This window comes from Zootermopsis nevadensis, unplaced genomic scaffold (assembly GCF_977971745.1).
Source record: "Zootermopsis nevadensis isolate Lab colony 2312 unplaced genomic scaffold, Znev_1.0 Znev_ptg000024l, whole genome shotgun sequence".
In the NCBI taxonomy this organism is placed as follows: domain Eukaryota; kingdom Metazoa; phylum Arthropoda; class Insecta; order Blattodea; family Termopsidae; genus Zootermopsis; species Zootermopsis nevadensis.
This window is the reverse complement of record NW_028259156.1, coordinates 5487685-5507183: the sequence shown is the minus strand read 5'-3', so window position 1 is coordinate 5507183 and position 19499 is coordinate 5487685. Positions and strand designations below refer to the sequence as shown.

General features: G+C 39.4%; 1 protein-coding gene across 1 annotated transcript in view; it reads right to left on the bottom strand.

Annotated features, from left to right (window-relative positions):
* Window positions 1-18575, bottom strand: part of LOC147872697 (eukaryotic translation initiation factor 4 gamma 3-like) — a 116005-nt gene extending 97430 nt beyond the window's left edge. Inside the window, exon 1 of the mRNA XM_087355028.1 lies at window positions 18430-18575. Coding sequence (XP_087211154.1) covers window positions 18430-18456 — 27 coding nt within the window. The 5' untranslated portion in view covers window positions 18457-18575. The remainder of the gene's footprint in view (window positions 1-18429) is intronic.
* Between the last annotated feature and the right edge of the window lie 924 nt (window positions 18576-19499).

Below are 19499 nucleotides of genomic sequence, written 5' to 3'. Positions count from 1 at the left end.
AATAAATAAGAAAAATCATGTGAAGTGTCGTTCATGACTCATGTTGAAAAGTTTAATTATTATTATTATTATTATTATTATCTACTTCGATTTCCGCAGAAATTAAGTGAAAGTAGGGTTATCCAAACTGGAGTCGTCACGCATTGAAGCAATTTCGATGTAAAATTTTTCTGCCAGTTGGTATTCCTCTTAGCTTTAGTTTTCCGTTTAACATACTCGAGATAGCAATCTAACATTTTCAACACTGTAGAGAAACAGACAGCGAGTCTGATACTGATACATTTGTCGTCAGGGAAATCACCGGCTTAGTTGCGTCTCAGGTATTAAACACATTTTGTACACAAGCTTTTTCTCTACGATATTTTTCTTCTCTGAGATCTCCCTTTCACGCATCATTCCTTGAATTTTCTTCTACAGGTGAAATAAGTCTAGTGACATTCGAGAAAATGTCGTTCAACGTAGTGAAAGATTAGATTTGAGAAGCTTACTTCAGAGCAATAAGCAAATTCCGACAGGAAAGCACGCCAACTGTGTATGTAGATGGGACGTACTTAAATGGTTCTGACAGTATATCGCATGAGTTTACTAACGGGAGTGCAGAAGGTATTAAAGCTTCGTTAACGTCTAATTATCATCCATACAGGTGAAGTTAATACAGTTAAAAATTTTAATCAAGTGTGAAGAATGATTACTTCTTGAACCATACATTTTCAATATGGTTATTAGTAGTAGCAGATATAGGTTAGTTATTTGATTAACTCGGACCATTTTACTTAAAGGAGTCGAGAACAGACATCTTAAACTCTCTCCTAATATTTATATCAGAACTAAAACAATATACTATCACGAAAAAGTTAATTTAGGAAATTTTATGAAGTAATTTATGTACATTGTCAAATACGGATCCTTGATTCTTAAAAAAGGTATGGTGGTATTTTTTTTATTAGGTGATTTGAGTAAAAGTTCATTCCGAACCGGCCTACAGATACAGCGACAGAACTGGACAACGCAATCCGGCACAGTGTCCAGACTGACAGGCCATCTACTGTAAATAACAACGAGTATATCATGAAAAAGTGGTCGAATTCCTGTTATATCCGTTACGCAGATGATGCGACGAAAATAAAATTATTTAAAACACTTAAACTGAACAAACCTATAGTCATGACTTTACTGTTTACAGTGTTTCGGTGTGACATAAACATGATGTTCTGCCCCTATAATATCCGGCGCCGAAATCAACACATTTCATTGGCTACTGTTAAAAACTGAGCGGCTGCAAAGAACGCCACATTCAAGTGAGATGACGAAAAAACAACCTAAGACAATTCTTATTCAAAAACAACAACAGAGTGGCTATCACTCCTGCTTCGTATTCGGGAAGTCTCGGGTTCAAATCTCGGTTAGGAGACCTGCCACCCTGACTGATGTTTTTCATGGTTTTTCTCAGTCCCTCCGGGCAAATTCCGGGATACTACCTTAAATTAGACCACGACCGCTTCCCTGCACATCCTTTTCCAATTCACTATCTTCCTCTCATTGGACGTTATATAGTCTGAGTTAATGATAAGGTGTCGTTAAATAAACTATAATAACAACAGGAGAGTGGGTGTCAGTGTGTGAGCATGTAAAATAAAAAATTACATCTATAACGAGCATGTAATGGTGAGTATTTTCGAAGAATTTGTTATAAACCTTTAGTCATTTGATTTGAATTCAACACAAACCGAGGACAAAAATAAAAATGTAATGGATGAAGCAGTTCCATTTTCATCGGACTCAGACTGAATAAGTAGTGGACCGCGGTAGAAACACAAGCCAATGTTTTTAGCAAGAGAGTACAATACTGGTCTCAGCCTGTTCGCTTTCTCCACTTGCCCGCGTTATGGCGTCTCTACTCTAGTAGGCCGGGCCTCAAGCAAGCAGAACGAGGAACTAGGGCCATAAAATTGCGATCCGCTTCTAAATCCAGACTTACATTTTATAAGTCATTCTGACATAAGTTTTTCTTGGTTATCCATAACATTTCAAACAGTTCAAATCGTACCAGAGGATGACATTTACGTGTAAAATGAAAGACAGTTGTAAACCTGATTCAAATGTGTCAGGATAAATAAAGCTCAGTGGCGAACTGTTCGTCAACACTCCCTGGTAAAATCACGGCTAACCGTGGCTCCCCTATGACGAGTTTAAGATCCCGCACACTCCGTAATAGAGAATAAGCGAAACAGAATAAGAAGGAAGATGAGAAGTGAATAAAGAGAAAGTGAAAATAGAATGGAAATAAGATTACAAAGTCATAACAACGATGATATTCTTAGTGATGAGAATATTATACATCTTCAGTCACTTGTCAAGTAGCTTTAGAAGCTGATATGGATCATTTTGCTTTTAGACAGGTCGTAACACCCAACTGCCACAAATATTTATCACGGAGCGAGCGGCTTAATGACCCCGTGACCACTGGCGACCTGTAGCAAAAGCCAACACACGGGACCACCGGTCCACAACCGGTTCCAAAATACATTTCCCGGAGACGAGGACGAGCGTGTTTTTAAGCTGTAGGAGAACCCGGACGGAGTTCACGGACGGGATCTCCTACAACTTCAGTACCCTGAGGATAAAGATGGTTCTCAAAACGCTGGTAGTTTCTCCATTAAACCATCTTACACGGCTGGTAGCCCGAGAAGAATTCATTCTATGACAGACGATATTCGGACTGAACGAATACAGCATTTAAAATGCGTTGGCTGCGATGTGAAATGAAAAGGACCAAGACATAACTCAGAGGGTTCAAAAACGTCTGGTCATTTGAGGCAAATTTCGAAGAACACTAAAGTGTGGAGACAAAATAGACAGATAAGATTTTATTACGTTATAGTCTTCCCTGCCTTAACGCAAATTACAAGCACAGAAATAAGCAAATTTCAAACAGCAGAAATGCGTTTTCTAAGGTCAGTCTAAGGACGTACAAGACAAAAACGTTTCACAAATGAACACGATAGAAATTAATTGGGAAACAGCCAGTAGCATATAAAATAATGCAATACAGAAAAAATTAAATTACACATAAAAGAAAAAATGCCCTGAACACCGGTCAAAGGGACGTCACTCTGAAGGGCGCTCCTGGAAACGATGGAAGGAAATCGAGAGACCGGAACAGACGACGTCATAATCCATAGAAGGAGAAGAAGAAGAAGAAGAAGTACACATACAGCGGATGCAACTGTAACTCAAATGAGTACCATGCCAGACAGACAAATGAGGGAGTACAAATAAGTCTCGGCACTACATTTATTTAAGTTGGTGGCCTCACGCCTCGGCTGCTTTACCCCCAAGGACACGAATCCGGTACCTACTACAGTCCACGACTGTAATCTTGAGACTTGCGGGGCGGGGAAGTGGGGTAAAGGAGGGAAGATGGCGTCTGCCTTTAACGCTTCGGACTTCCCGCATTCCTTGCAAGTCTCAAGATTACAATCGTGGACTGTAGATACGAGGCCGGGTAAACCCTAGATCTGATGTGAACGTCGCAACGAAGAGATGAATCTTGGCGTGCCATTTATTTACAAATATTCGGATAAGAGTTGCCAACACATCGCACAGAGAACACCACAGATGGTAGGGCACGGGCGGACAACATGATTACCCCACGAGGCGCTGGTCATTTGTTTTAGTCAAAAATAACTTGGTACAAAGAACACGTGTAGACAGACAATCGAACGGAATTTGACTCCCTGGAAGAGATGGACCCCCACGACTTAGAGACGAGTTATGAGTTTGAATCCATCACTGGCACTGGGACACACCCACGACAAACTTTCAAATTTCTCTCAGTCTGTTGTTTGACAACTAATAATCGTACGTAATCCAAGAGATGGATCAACCCACCCACTTCTGGACCCTTGTCTTAATAACAATTTTACTTACAGCTTAGCACCTTGTACCCAAGTCGCTTTCACGTAAACAAATTTAAATTTACTTCCACAGTAAATCAGATTACAAAGCGTGCCAACCCCACCAATAAAATGCTAAGATTCAAAATTTTCACGAATATAGGGAATAAATGCGTAATTCATTAATGCATTGTTCATTTCTAACTCAAAGCGCGTAAGTTGATGCTTCAGTGCACTTATTTCTGACTTCTACCAAAATTATACTGGCGTCGCGATTTAATGATCACCCTGGGCCCGTCTGCATATGGCGTACCTAGCCTCTGCGTTCAAGTCTAAATACAGAGCCATGGACTCGTCAGAACTCACATCAGCAGACTAACAACGGAAAAATATGTCAGGTGATTCACTGCCAAGCAACGCGCCTGGCAAACACATGATTGTCGACCAATGGCGTTTCGAGGCGGTCAGCTCTGACGCTAATTGGGTCACAAAATATTCTATTCATTGTCTTTGGTAAAAGAACCTATACAAATTTGATTCTCGGGGATGTAATAACGAGTGGACTTGTAGAAGTGACCTGAAGATAGACTGTGTACAAACTAATCACACGTCTTTACTACCCAGAAGAACATCGACATAAAAACCTGTTCTCTCTGGGTTAGCCCTTCAATAAACTGGATAATTATAACTACGATTAACTCTTCCCTTATAATAATCAAATATTAAACTCACATACTTGATACTTACTCGTATTTACACTGGCAAAAATTCGCACCTTTAGAGCCTAGATCCTGTCGAATTTTATAACAAAAACTACCAAGGCTTCACTTTTTACTGTTTCTGGCCAGGGGCCAGGTTCGTGTTAACCCGGCTAACACTTTCAAAAAAAGGCCTGCCTTAATTTCATGGTTCAGTAATACGTGTTCCGTACATTGGAACAGATATAAAATGAATCATTAGCCAGCTCCAGCCAGCCAGGAGTTGTTAGCCAGATATTTGAGGCTAACACTCGTCGGGAATAGTTTATGCAGTAGCACTGAACGACGAAAGTAGACAGATTAATTTTTTGTTGCCTTTTTCATAATGTTAGCCGGGCTAACTCTGCTAACACGGTTAATTTCTCCGCCCATGTAAAAATAATTTTAAAATTTCACAAAATCAACACAATACAACCAATTCGACTCAAACGTAGTCTAAACTTAGTGTTGACCTTGACTTTTTTATTTCCATTTTTTGTCTAAATAACTGAAGCATTTGCTGTCGTGTTCGCGAACATCTTATTCTCTGATATAAAACTGTTGTTATAACTGTCCGATCTAAATGAAATCTCAAATGGCTCGGCACTTTTTCGTAAAATTATCCAATGCCAAATTTAATTAAAATCGGTTTTTCCATTCTCGAGCCGTTCCATGTGTGGGGACAAGAGGGAAGGGTTGAGCGATTTTAAAATTTTTACCTCGGGGCTGCGAAAGCTCCTAGAGACCTCTGGTCAAAATCGGGGGCTCGCAATTGCACGGCGATAGAAAGATAGCTAAAGAAGGCTGTGGGATGTATAGGTCTACAATCTGTGGTGCATTTAACACCGCTGTCAGCACTTCAGATTTTTTGCGTCGAATGATAATATAATTCATAAATAATGAATAAAACTGAAATATAATTGTGATACGTAGAAGTTATACAGAATACTGAAAAAACGGACGACGAAAACAGAGGGTGTCATCAAAACACAAATATGAGAAATAAATACAAGCAACCGTAAATGAAAGTATGTTAAAAGCCTTGGAGGTACTCTAAAGCAGTGGTATTCAACTTGGGGTACGCGAAGATATCTTAGGAGGTACGTAAAATTTAAAATATATATATATTATTTTATGATAAACACTGAATAATCAGTAATGTAATTCATTTAATTTATTTTAGATGTAGATTGTAATCTATGTATAACTTGAATTATACACCAACAACTTTGGGGGTACAAAGTTGAAGAGAAATTATATCTGGGGGTACGCGAACAAAAAAGGTTGAATACCACTGATCTAAAGCAGTGAAGAAACAGCGTTAAGATAGAATGCAAAAGAACAAGGCGCCTTTCTGACATAAATCAACATTGACACCAATAAAGTTTCCAGAACGGCAAAGGGCGCGTTTAAAAACTACGTGTATTCCAATACTTCAGGGTCTAGGATCAAACACGACGGACTGTCGCCTGTCAAATGTTTAAACACATGGGATTCGAGAACCATGGCAACTGTCGAAACAAAAGACGTACATATGGAATAAGTAACAGTCAGAATATTTTTCTGTTGATCGACGCGCTTTCTAAATGTAATGTATCCGATGTAGTGTCCGCTTCAGTATCTGCAAGAAGTCCACGAAATGCTCTCCGTGTTCTGCCAGATGCGTCACAGATAGGACGAAAAATTGTCAAACTTCGAAGGAACTGAAAACCGGTTTCAGAGCGAGGACAGATGGGTAGTCGAAGCACACAATCATTAAATCTTTACAAGGCGCTGGGTTAACGAATAATTAACTGAGTTCATGAGTCAGAGTGATTCACAGTGGGTTACAGTGTCCGCGCGGTCTGGAACCGTAGGTTCGAATCCAACTCAAGGCATGGATGTTTCTGTGTTGTGCTGTCCTGTACAGACAGAGGTCTTGCGACGGGTTTAAAAATCGTCCAAGAATCCTACCAAATGTTTAAATATATCTTAAAAAACCTCTCCTATTTGTTAATGCCAAGATCCTGCAGGAATGAGCAGCCAAGATTTAAGTCGTAATTAAATGAGTTAATAAGTGGGATTGATTTCTATGGTAACAGAGTAAGTTAGTGAGGCAATTATGCAGAGTAGCATAATCAAGTATTCCATTTGAAAAGAACTTAAATTTTTATTGAATAGTTTTTTAATTTACAGAAATAAATTAGAGGCTTGTGAAATTAATATAAACCCAAGAGCGTACAGAAATTATTGAAGCGTCACTAACAATTAATCGCTAAATTTCATTGAAGCAGAGATAATTTATCAGAAATTTTAACACCCCACGGCAGCAACAAGCTGGTGCAAAAATTACAGCCAAGAGATCATTAAAATCGTCACGAATACTCCAGCGTTTTCCTACAGGTGATTAATTACGTGTCTTTCTGTATAATGAACTAAAATGGGAGAGAACGTATGGTAGACCTAATGAGTAAATAGAGAGGGTGAGTTAGCGAATTTCCAAGCAGTTGAATTTATGGCAGAAAGAGCAGATGATTTGCTGAGTGGGTTCTGTAACTTCGGATTCGTTAATGGAAAGGAATTTATTGACCTGACTGAGTAATATAAACTTTTCGAGGAAGACAAGTAGTTCGTTTACATGCCTCTAATAAACATTCACATTAACGCAATGAAGAAGGTTATTATACTTTCGAATTTATAATTATGGACACGGTCAACTTCATTGCATAATAGTGTATTTCTAGATGATTCCATAAAATGTTTCCACCCGTTTGTTAAAACCTTCTTTACATACCTGAGACACAAAAAGACACTGATATTCTCACAACATATTACTTAGCAATCGTATATACTTACTCATCAGATGACGTGCCGCTTCGTTTTATGTAGTAGTTGAGGAGCCCAGTTCTATAGGAAAGTGAACACCGGAGCGAATTGTTACACGAGTTCTGCTTCCCGTCCACAGCATGACGTCACAACGCAAAGTTCTTACTCTTTGAAGCACTTTTCTGGACAAATTGATGGAGTTGTCACTCATCCCTATGCGAGTCCTGAACCTCGCCTACAGGCTGTTCAAAAATTAACTACTGGACATGAGTCGTTTGTATTCTAAACACTAACCAACTAACGAACTAGATGGTTTAGGGAACTCGAAGGTTCATCACAGAACTAACCAAAGCCCTCCACCGATCCCTGTCCTGGGCTAGCAAAATCCGATCGCCTTCAACTCTTATCTCCCATACAATTTTATAATTTTTTGCATTAACATGGTCATTCATATAGCCTTTCAGTTTCTTTCAAGAATCTGACTTGCATGAGAGACGACAAGCTAACCGAATGGTGTATCGGGAAGGATGTGGGAGGATAGATGATATATAACTAATTCTGATGACGAAGCCCCGTTAAATATTGTATACTTTTAAGGTGATCTGCGTTAAAGTTGTCGTTTTCTGGATTGTTGCGTTGTGTGATCTTTGGATTGTACCCAAGGTTTCGGAAGAGTTTGCTGCCTGCTTTACCAGGGCTTAAAACATTGTTTTCGAACCCAAGACCACACGGCGCAACAACCCAGAAGATCATTATCGTTATCCCGTTAAATTAATAATTAATTAAAAACTAACGTTCCACTTTGCTCACGCAACAAGCCATGTTACCGAACTTTGTGGTCGAGTGATTCACACTTGCGAGATACAGGATTCAAATCTCGGCTCTGAGACCGGTGATTTTCCTCAGTCCTTCCAGGAAAATATCAAAATAGTACCTTAAATTAGACAACGACCGCTTCCTTTTACATCCCTTCCAATTCACTATCATCCTATCATTCGACGCTATACAGTCTGAGCTGCTGATAAGCGTCGTTAAATAAACCACAAATAAATAAATAACAATCCATGTTCAGTAATCACTAAGCAGAGTTAAATGTTCACGCATTCTAGACCTCGGCACTAGAAGTCAGCTTATGCTCTGAAAGTTCTGTTTCTGGGTAAACAGTCCCAAGTGACTAATGGACAAAGAAAACGGGTCCCACAATTCGTGTGGACACAGTGGAGGCGTAGAAAAAAGTCCCAGCGGGAATCGAACTTGTGTCCTAGAACCACCAAATCACGGTACAATCGAATCTGGACGTCTCCGTTTCGAACGTCAGCCAAACCTGACTAAAGTGTCTTCGTGCAGTTCTTTTTAGTACTTACAGGCAAATTCGTAAATAGCTTCAAATAGGTCAATACTGAGTTCTGTCTAATCCTCTTCAGAACACCAAACTATCGTTCTCAACACTCACGGGCAAGCAAACTGTTTTTAACACTTCTGATTTGACAGAAACTACCGCTACGTGGCACTACTGCTACGTCTCACACAACACAAAGGATAGGTAGTCAGTGCATCTGCTGGCTAACGCGCTGTTACAGTAAACATGCACCCACCCCAAGTCCGTGCAAACAGACGGAATTTAAGTAGTATCTATAGCATTTATCATTGTTTATGTAATAAATATCAACCAATACGACGCTCAAAACGGTTACCGCTGCAAAACATAATATAACTGACATATTATTCTTTGATAAAAACAGAACAGTAACATAAAATTATACCGGTTGGGGGACTAGGTTAAGCAGCAGTAACAGCACTTCCCCTTATAAGAGTTTGTTTAGCTAGATGCCGAGCAGCACAATACACTTCGGTAAAAAAGTTTTCCTACTTACCGCTGACAGACAGACAAACGGGCAAATTGATTTTAGCAGACACTCCTTAAGGATGGGAACACACCGAAAAAGGGTTCATATGACCATAAATGCTATATATGTCTTTGTAGCCTGTAACAGTGCCCTATACATAATATATTTAAAATAATATAGAGTGAACAAACCAACAACTATTAACACTATAATGGACACTATTGCCATAAGCGTTTCGACCTCAAGAGGTCATCATCAGTGGCATCAGGGAAATTAATACATATAGTCAAATGGTTCGAGCAAATTTCATAATTAAAATAAAAGGTAATTGACAAGATGACTGCACTAGATGCTGTTATTCACAGGAGTAAAACTCGCACTTAGCTGTTGATTCCATTGTACGGTGGCTGTACCTGTGAACTCCAGAACTGGAGTTCACAGGTACAGACAACTCAAGTACAACTCGCCGAGACCAGCAACGGCCACCGTACAACCTTGCATATAATGGAGGTATAGGTAGACGCATTCTTAGCTCAGACATTAGATCGAGGCCGAGCGATTAGCAGCACACTCCGGCCGCTTTAGTTCCGAGGAAATAACATCAGTAGCGACTCTGGTAACAAGAAACGTAAGAGAGTCTATAGTGGCGCCTGTGGTGGGAATTGGTGGCTTCTGCGTTCGGCTGAAGTCATGATTCTCGTGGTCCGTTTTGTTTTGGTGGCCTCAGACGCCGTCATCATCTGTCCATCCGAGTGTAAAATAAAATTTTGTGACGTAATTCAAGAGTTTTGATTAAAACCTGCCGATTTACTGGCCTTTAACAATAGTTATTCATAAGTTTCACCTACAGACAAAATTTAATCTGCCTCCTTATATGATTTCTGTAAAATTCAGAAGGCCTACAATCGGGTTATAAAGTTGTGAAACAAATCATTGTTTCCAACACAAAGACCACTGCATCGTTATCAAAATGCTTAACACACAATTTTCTTTACGTGACTGTTTTATTTAATCAAGACTATTTCGCAGGTATTTCAAGAGGGTTAACAGCATCTTTGTCACCCCTGACATCTCAAGATGAACATTACGTCTGTTGTCTTGTCCTTACATGAAATTTCTGTCGTAAAAAGAAAGAAAATAGTATAAGGAGCGAAGGTCAGTGCTTTGAGAAGCAACTACTGACTTTTTTGTAACGGCAGATAGAGCGGGCCCTAGGGACGTCGGCCGATGATCTGATTTCGCAGGCGACGGTCGGACTGTTGGCCGGATTCAATTCCCCCACATCCGACAGCGTGAGCTACCTCAGCGGTGAAGCAACACAATTCGTCAGATTCTCTAAACAAGCAGAGACTGGCTGCCTTACCCCTTCTTCGTCAGTGACTCCAACCAAACACTGATCATTCATTCGAGCATACGCGTTACATTTATCCCGAGTCATCTCATTCATGCGAAGAGTTAGTTCAACCGGTAATTCGTGTTTCGCTGAGTGTATTTCTGATTTATTCAAGTCTTTCCACATGTGTGACAAGACACTTTTGTACCTACAACAGTCTCTAAAATTCCATTCCACTATTCAAAACTGAGCGGTTTCTGAGGAAACCCACATAGTAAATCCAATTTTAAACTTTTTTGGAAAATCCTTAAAAACCATCCCAACATCTGAAATTCATTTTTTACAATTCAATTTCAAATGAATGCATTTACATGTATTGCAACGCAGAAATACAGCTACAGTTGTGTGTGGTTTACTTATACAAAATATAAGACAAAAATATATAAATGTTTTATTTTAAAAGTACAGCAGCGTAGACAGAAAAAAAACGAAAATTTCACCACTCATATTCCTCTAGACCAGTGGTATTCAACCTTTTTTGTTCGCGTACCCCCAGATATAATTTCTCTTCAATTTTGTACCCCCAAAGTTGTTGGTGTATAATTCAAGTTATACGTAGTATATAATCTACATCTAAAATAAATTAAATAAATTACATTACTGATTATTCAGTGTTTGTCATAAAATAATATATGTTTTTTTTAAAATTTCACGTACCCCATATGATGTTTTCGCGTACCCCCGGGGGTACGCGTACCCCAGGTTAAATACCACTGCTCTAGACCAACGATACATAAGCGTGGTTGTTTGCGAGCCAGCATTTAAAAATTCTTCTGCCTGACGACCCACAGTTTTTCAATTAGGGACAAATTACATATATTTTTTTGTAAATACGCCAGTGTTATATTTTATTTATTGTTGTGTGAATAAAAGTGCATTTACAAATACAAAAATAAACTTAAAAATTCCTTGGTAAAATTTACTTGACTAAATCATTAATAACGTAAAAAATTATGCTTTGAATTTCGCAACGTGAACCATCAAAACGTTCTCGCGACCCAACATTTAGGAACCCCTGCCTTTCACTAATAGGTTTTTTGTCGCATGGCATTATCTACATATGCGTGCAGGTTTAACGTAAAAGATGGCAATACTAACTACAAAAAACATTTTGAAATAAAGTCTTTTTTCATAGAAACTCCAAAATAAACCTAATTTACAAATCGGCGCTGTTTCAGCACTATTTCAGTTGATATAGGTTCATGAACTAATCACGAAATAATTACTAGAAGTACTTGCCACTAATCTGATGCATTGTATACTTCCCAGGATTTAAGGGTTTGTAAATTAACTCATATTATTTTTACCTGCCAGGAACAAATTTTACTGTTCAGCTCACAACGTGATCCGTCCACTCTATATAAGCTTAATATACTTTTAAAACCTATCCCTGCGCTGAACAACGCTAGTTTTGTCCCCACAATACAATTTAAAATATATTCATAAAAGGGGTATTAATTCATCTCTCCCGTTGCATGCTGACATATGAAATTTTATGAAAATTCGTCAATGAGCGGCTATGATATTGACGTCCGAGTGCTCTTAAAATTACATATGGATATTTGATTAAATGTCAGATAGATCTGTGGAATTGTTAAATAACGTTCCGATTACTTTGAAAACAAAACAGATACATTTCAGAGTAAAAATTAAGTACTGATTTGAGCTAATTTGGATTGTTATAGAAATCCAGTATTATTCTACAAGTGCCACAAATCAGCCAGCCAAGAAGCTAAAATTCCCTAGCTTAGACCATTCGCATAGGTGGAATTGGTAAACAGTGCCTTGTAAATTATAACTGGATATTTTTGTCTTGGCTGAAGGCCTTGACATGCTCAGACCACGGGCTGATGTTACTTGTGCGAGGATGACCCCCATTAGGTAACTCGCCCTCCACCTAAAAGAACTTTAGGTCGATGGGTGTCTATGAGTTAAACCCAGAATGGTTGACTGAAAACCCCTACGGCTTCAGGAAGAATCATTCTGGATGTTCGCCTCAACCACTGGGAAAGGTGGGACCTCCTTCTTTCGAATTATACACTGACATTTGTATTACAACTGAGGAAAAGCATGGACACTTCAGTGAGGGTAGAAACAGTGCAATTTTTCACGGCCACTCTTTATATAACCCACCAGAACATGTAGTATCTCTTGTCGACTGCCAATTCCTTCACGGGCAAAGGGGGTCGGTCTATTCTACTCGCAGTTCCCGGTAATTGGAACATCGGAGTTTGAAACGCACCCACTCGTGACTGGGGGAAGGGTAAAAAGGCTTTTAAAGACAAAGTTAAATTCATCTTCACAAATGAAATTGTTTGACGTTGAAAGCTTCTACGAGTAAATTAATACTACTTTCTCCGTACCGGGTAAGAGAGGTTCATTAAGGCCCGCCTGAAGCAAACCTGCTTCTTGTGACGTATGGGAGATTGACCTCAGTCCCAGGCCACGGGTGACGGCGACACCGCGCAGCTTACGATAACAGTTTAAAAACTTACGCGAAATGTAACCATTTTAAAATATTAAAACAAGAAAAAATGCCAGTGTTCTGGAGGCATGGGCCTTGATCACTCGGATACCGGGATCGTGGGTTCGAATCCCGCTCAAGGTATGGATTTTGCTAGTCTGCGTCTTTCTCTGTTGTGCTGTCCTGTCCTGGCCTTGCGATGGGCTGATCATTCATCCAAGGCTTATTAGCAATGTTTAAAAAGATTAAGAAATCTCCCGTGTATGAGGCGGCAAAAGGTCCTTCAATGACGGTAGAGTTACTGGTGATGAAAAACGACGAATAGCTAACAAACAACTGGCTCGCCTTCCGTGACTGTGTCCGTTTGTGTTCTTATACAGTGCGTTCACTGACTGTCACTTGCCGGCCTCCGGCTAGAACTGCATGACTCACCACCAATAATATAACAATATTTTATCATTTCCGGGAGCCGGGCAGCATTCAACTTTATCAGTTTCTCTCAGTAACGGATCAGCGTAAAACTCCGTAAGAAATTCATGACACCGGAAGACTAAACCAAGAACTTTTATCTCAAATTCCCGTCTATAACGAAACGAATAAGGAGATCGTTCAGAAGCAAAAATATTGCGGGAATGCATGATCCGAAATTTTATAATATCCTGACAAGTATGGTGTACTCCATGGCAACACTACTATGCATTGACAGAAGGTTTCGCCCTTTCACGAACACATTTACTGAAATTATAAACATTGCAGACAGTTTCATGCAGACGGAATTCCGACCACACCCCACTACATTTCTCCCTTGAGATCCCCTGGCTTCCAACACATCCTGCACACCACGGGTAATACGATCCGTAGTTCCGTAGTATGTGCCTGTCGTCGGGAACAGGCTACCTTAAAACATCTTCCACCATTCTGTTTTATTCTGCCAAATAAATACGAGTACTGAAATGACGGACCGGGTAAGGTTATATGAGGTCTAAGAACGTCTTTAGCTGACATATTAATTTTTAATTCAGAAACAGAATTTAAAAAACTACGAACACTGACATCAACAATAGGTAGAGATCAGTGTTGTCCAAATATCGGTCCGTGGGACACATCAGGCCCAATAAGACTTGTAAATAGAACCGTGAAATTAATTGTTAATTCGATACTAGTTACTACGTTCATTTATTTTCTTTACTACGAAGGGTCTGAAATGAAAATTCGATTCATATCTCGTTTGTTGTTTTACGTACAATTGGCACAAATGCTATTGGCTTTTAAAAGCCCTAATGTAAAATTTAAGTTTTTCCAGGTAGAAGTTGTGTCAAATACAAGATGCTCCATAAATCAACGCTATAATAATATGTGCAGACTTCAATAACATTCATATATAAGCATATGCTGTGGTACTTTCTCATTTCTAGATAAGTATTGTTAAAGATAACGAAAACTGGGTATTAGTTACCAAAAATAGTTCCAGGAGTTGGGCCCTTGGGTTCAACACGGCCCCTTAAACTAGTCTTCGCAGTATGGTCCTTACTGTCAGACGCAGTCCCGCATAACAGCCATTATACACTCTTAGTCTAAAACGTCAGTCTTTAATTCACACTACAGCAAGTGTTCGAATAGGTGACCTTCTGCGTTCCAGCGTTCCAGCGTACCTTCTTTCCCTTAACCCGATGCCTAAATCTGTGCCTCCAGTTCTGAACATGACTGTACTCCACTTCAATGACTTACAAACCAGTAACTGGCTCTTAGTCGGTTGATGCACAACATATTCTGGGCCAGCGATATTTTTTTCCCGTAGCAAGCGCTTTAAAGAAGAAAAGTTAAAACTTTGGCATACTTCACAAGTCTTCTCTGCTGTGAAAATGGCTGACTTTTGGGTTGTAACGCCGTGCGTCTTGGTAAAAGTTTACCGACGTTTCAAAAGTACTTGTCCTTATAGTAAAGGCAATGAGTAGCTTGTGAAGCTGGAAGATAGTGGAAGCAGTAAGTACCTCTGAAATGTTGGTAACATTTTACCATACTACACCTAGTTACAGCCCAGAACAGAGCCATCTTCATTCTCGCCGCGGTGAGAACCTCAAATCTTACTTCTCTTACGTCTTCAGGGACTGGGTGCCCCTGCAAGACATCCACTAGCCTACACGCAGTACGGAGTTGTCGGAGAAGTTGCCGCTCAATCACGGCGACAGACTCATCATACAAGAGAAAGCTGAATGCTAGTGGACATGAGAAAACTGCATAACGCAGGGCTACATAATTTTTACTCTATAATAATATATATTACACTAACAAGTCAGTAGGGCAATTCATGATGAAATCCATAGAAGATTAAATTCAGAGAATGATTGCTATTTTTCAGTCCAAAATGTTTTGTCCTAACTCCTAATATAATTACAAAGACTAAAGTACTCAAAAGTGTAATTTTGGCATCGAGAACACTAAATTCTTTGACTGTGTCAATCGTCTGTGTTTTTAAAAAGAACACTGCCTTTCTGAAGCTGAATCTACTTACTTCATTAGTTTATAAAGTGGGGAAGGGCACTTACTCAGTTGGGTCAGATGGAGAGTTCCTCTGTCACTGGCCCCTTCATAATTGATTTGTAATTTTGCAAGTTGTGCTGTATGGGTGTGGAACTTGGTCTCTCACTTTGAGGAAAATTGATAGAGGGCCTTTCAGAACAGTTCTTTGAGGAAAATATTTAGGCCTAAATGGGAGGGGAATGTATCACACAGAGAATTGCACAATGAAGAGCTTCACGCCCTATAAGATTAAGAATTAGTTGGATCTATACTACCTCTCCCCCAAGTGCCTACATGGCGTGTAGCGGGATAACTTTACTTTACTTGCCAGTCATTACAGTAGTTATTGCATCCTGCTTAAATTATCTTCATTGCCAGAGCACAGATCCTTGTCAGGAAGTAAACCTTTTTTAAATGCGTCTGATCATGGATTGTAGTTCCATGTTCAGGATTATGACAGCTGGGTTCCCTCTGGAAGGCTGCCATGCAAATACATCATTCATTCTACAAATATTAAACATATTGTTCTGAACATATTTCTGCTGAACTGCTTTGTAATTTTGAAAGTAAGACTGTGAAGTGACATGGTTACTTAAAAGTTGCTGCTAACCACCCCACAGGAGAAACAACATTATAAAAATTTGATTTCTGTTCCTGTAGGGGTAATATATCCACAAACTAAAATTACTTCTTGCCTTTTATGCAGAGTCTGAATGAGCCTGAAGCAGTGTTGATCAACAGCTGGATTTCCAAACCTACACAGTAATACTTAATACTTTCCTTACATGCATTGTCATTTCCCTGAGTTTTCCTACTAACTGATTCTGATTCTGCCTCAGATAATTCGTTGATGCGATAATTGTTCCTGTGCCCAAGCGTTATCTTCACGCTTCGTCCTGCTTGATCCTCGTTGGTCAGGGGATAGCAGACTAGGTGGCCCCAGAAACAGACTGGTCACAGAGAGGGAGGGAACTTCGCCCCGTAGTCCACACAAAACCTGGATCACGATAGACTATGGCCGCCAGATAGGGAGTGTTTCGAATAAGTATTCGCATACAGCCGACAAGGGGTGATCCTCCGACTTGCGGGTTGGGCGTGGGGCTAACATTTCCTGACCGTGAGAATAATAAATTGTTCCGACGTTTTGTGCGTGTCCTCTGACTGGGACGGAATATTAGCAACTTACCAATTTGCTGGACTAAGCGTAATCAAAGATAAAAGACAAATGACTTTTTCTTATGCTCATTTGCTCTTTAACGTGATGCATGCAATATAAGCATATGTCTATGTTCCTATGTACCTTAGAATTGTATTCTTCATACATGCCCACAGTTTACATGTGCATTATTTTTTTATTTAGCCACAAGATGACTTTAGTTCTGTTGGGAACACGTGATTTAATGCTCTATTACCCAACGTTAACTTCTGGGTCGAAGTATAATTTGAGAAAGTGGTCAGAGGAGCAGCAAGGAACGAAAATCGAACTGTGGCACAAGCTGCAGAGACAATCAGCAGAAGACAGGAGCTCGCCACTGAGCTACTACCTGCGATGAAAATATTAGTTTTAATAATTCAGTGTAGCAGTGTGCATTCTGCTACCTGGTAATCAGTTTATTGGTAAATTCTTTCTTTCTGTGTAGTTACAGGATTCCCCCACCCAAATTTCTTCATTCCTTCTGAGGATTCTGACCTGCGAGTGTTGTGTTGTTGTCAGTTGTGGTTTGGCTGTTTATAGAGAATTTGCGATTCGATCCGTCCGTCTCTGTGAATCCGCTGTTCGTTGAAGTGTTTTGTTTTAATTGTCTGCATATCAAGAAAGAATTAATGTTTCAGCTGCTTTCGATCTGGGGTAAGTAATTGTTTGCTTTGAATTGAATTGATAAGAAGATGTTTACAGGGAAGTGAGATGAGTTTATCCAAACAAAATTATTGTTAACTTTCGGGGAAATACAATTACTAAAACAGGGATCAGAATAAAATTCCAAGTTGACAATGCGAAAAATTTCGTTCTCTAGGAGTAGTAATTTATTTGTCGCGAAATTAACTGTACTGCGAAATATTAAGTAGAGCCGAAAACGCCTGTGATGGACGTTGTCGAATATTTATTTTTGTGTCTGTGTTCAGTATATTAAGTTTTTTAATGAAGAGATATTAATTGTTTGTTTACCATAAGTTTAGTTTGGCGACAGACTCCGCTCCAGGTGATGAAGTTATTTGCTTATTTAATTAACAGTGCTGCCAGTACAACCTTTAACAATGTCTGAATGTGACACGTGACCCAGTCATAGGTCCGTATCAGCTGTTAGGTTAGCCGGAATTCAAGTAACTTCGTTGATGTGGCCGACGTGTGTTGCTGCTAGCATTTGAATTCTTAAAAATGACATACAATCCCTCAAGATAACACAGACAATTAAAGTAAAGTAAAGCTGTCCCACTATACGCCATGTAGCTTGGGGGGAGTGGAGGTATAGCTCCTACTAATTCATGACTCCAACACTAGATGGGGGTGAGTGGTCAGCATCACGCCCCGGCCGGCTTTACCCCCGCGAAAGGACCCCCCAGTACCCATTGGATAGGAGGCTGGGTGGGCCCCAGAGCCGGTCTGGACGCAGAGGCTAGAGGAAAAATCCTCTGCCCCCGTCGGGGATCGAACTCCGGTCCGTAGCCGGTCACTATACCGACTGAGCTACGCCGGCTCTAACACAGACAATTACAAATACAAAATGAAATAATAATATTAATAATAAGTAGGAATCTCTTGTCTTACCAATTGTAAAGAGCAGGAGACCTCCATGTCCCAGGCAGCAAAATTTGAATAAAGAATTAAACGGAAAGATTGCAGGAAAGGTTTTCACTGAATATAAAAGAATCTTGTTTTAGAAACACTTTATCCACCACCTGTTCACAGCACCGTTCGTTGCAGACTGACGAAAGCCAACCAAAAAGCTAACTGAGGACGGAGTCCTGCGCAAGCGCAAGCATCGACCCTACCAATACAATGCTGACGTCATGTATGACGCAACAGTTAGTAAAGAGCTTGTAATACGGTTCATTCTGGTGTGCATAAGAAAAGAGAAATGAACCTTATGGCACGCCAGCCGAGATTGTTACAGGTGTTCGTATTTAATATGAACACCTGCGTTTCATATTTACACATTCTTTGTAGTAACAGAATTACAAATTGAATTACGCCAAGTTATAATTTGTAAGAAATCAATAATTAATATTAAATATTTTCTGTGTAAAAGTAAATCAATTTAAAAGTAATGAGGAGGGGCTTGAAGTAAATTTTGCAATTTGTTTAAAAATGACGCCGTGTTTTTCATACTTGTTTAATTTTAAAGACGGTTTTTGAGGTGCCCGGGCACTGTTGAACCCGTCGCCCCTGCGACAGGGATGAGTTTGCTTTGAATTGAATTGATAAGAAGATGTTTACAGGAAGAGAACTGAGTTTAACCTAACAAAATTATTGTTAACTTTCGGGGAAATACAGTTACTAAAACAGTGATCAGAATAAAATTCCAACTTAATAAGGCGAAAAATTTCGTTCTCTAGGAGTAGTAATTTATTTGTCGCGAATTTAAATCATTCTAAGATTAGAAGCTACTGAAGAAATTTAAAAAAAAAAAAGTTACCAAAACTTGAAAAACTCGTTGTTGGGGATTTCATGAATCTTCTAACTAAAACCTTCTTCATTACAGTTATTTCGGTATATACTTATTAAATTAAAAACTAAACTAACTAAAAATATATTAAATGCTAATATTTATGGCTGTAATAAATGGTCCATGCAGTCCATCTCATTAATCTATAATAAATACATTTTATAACTTGCTA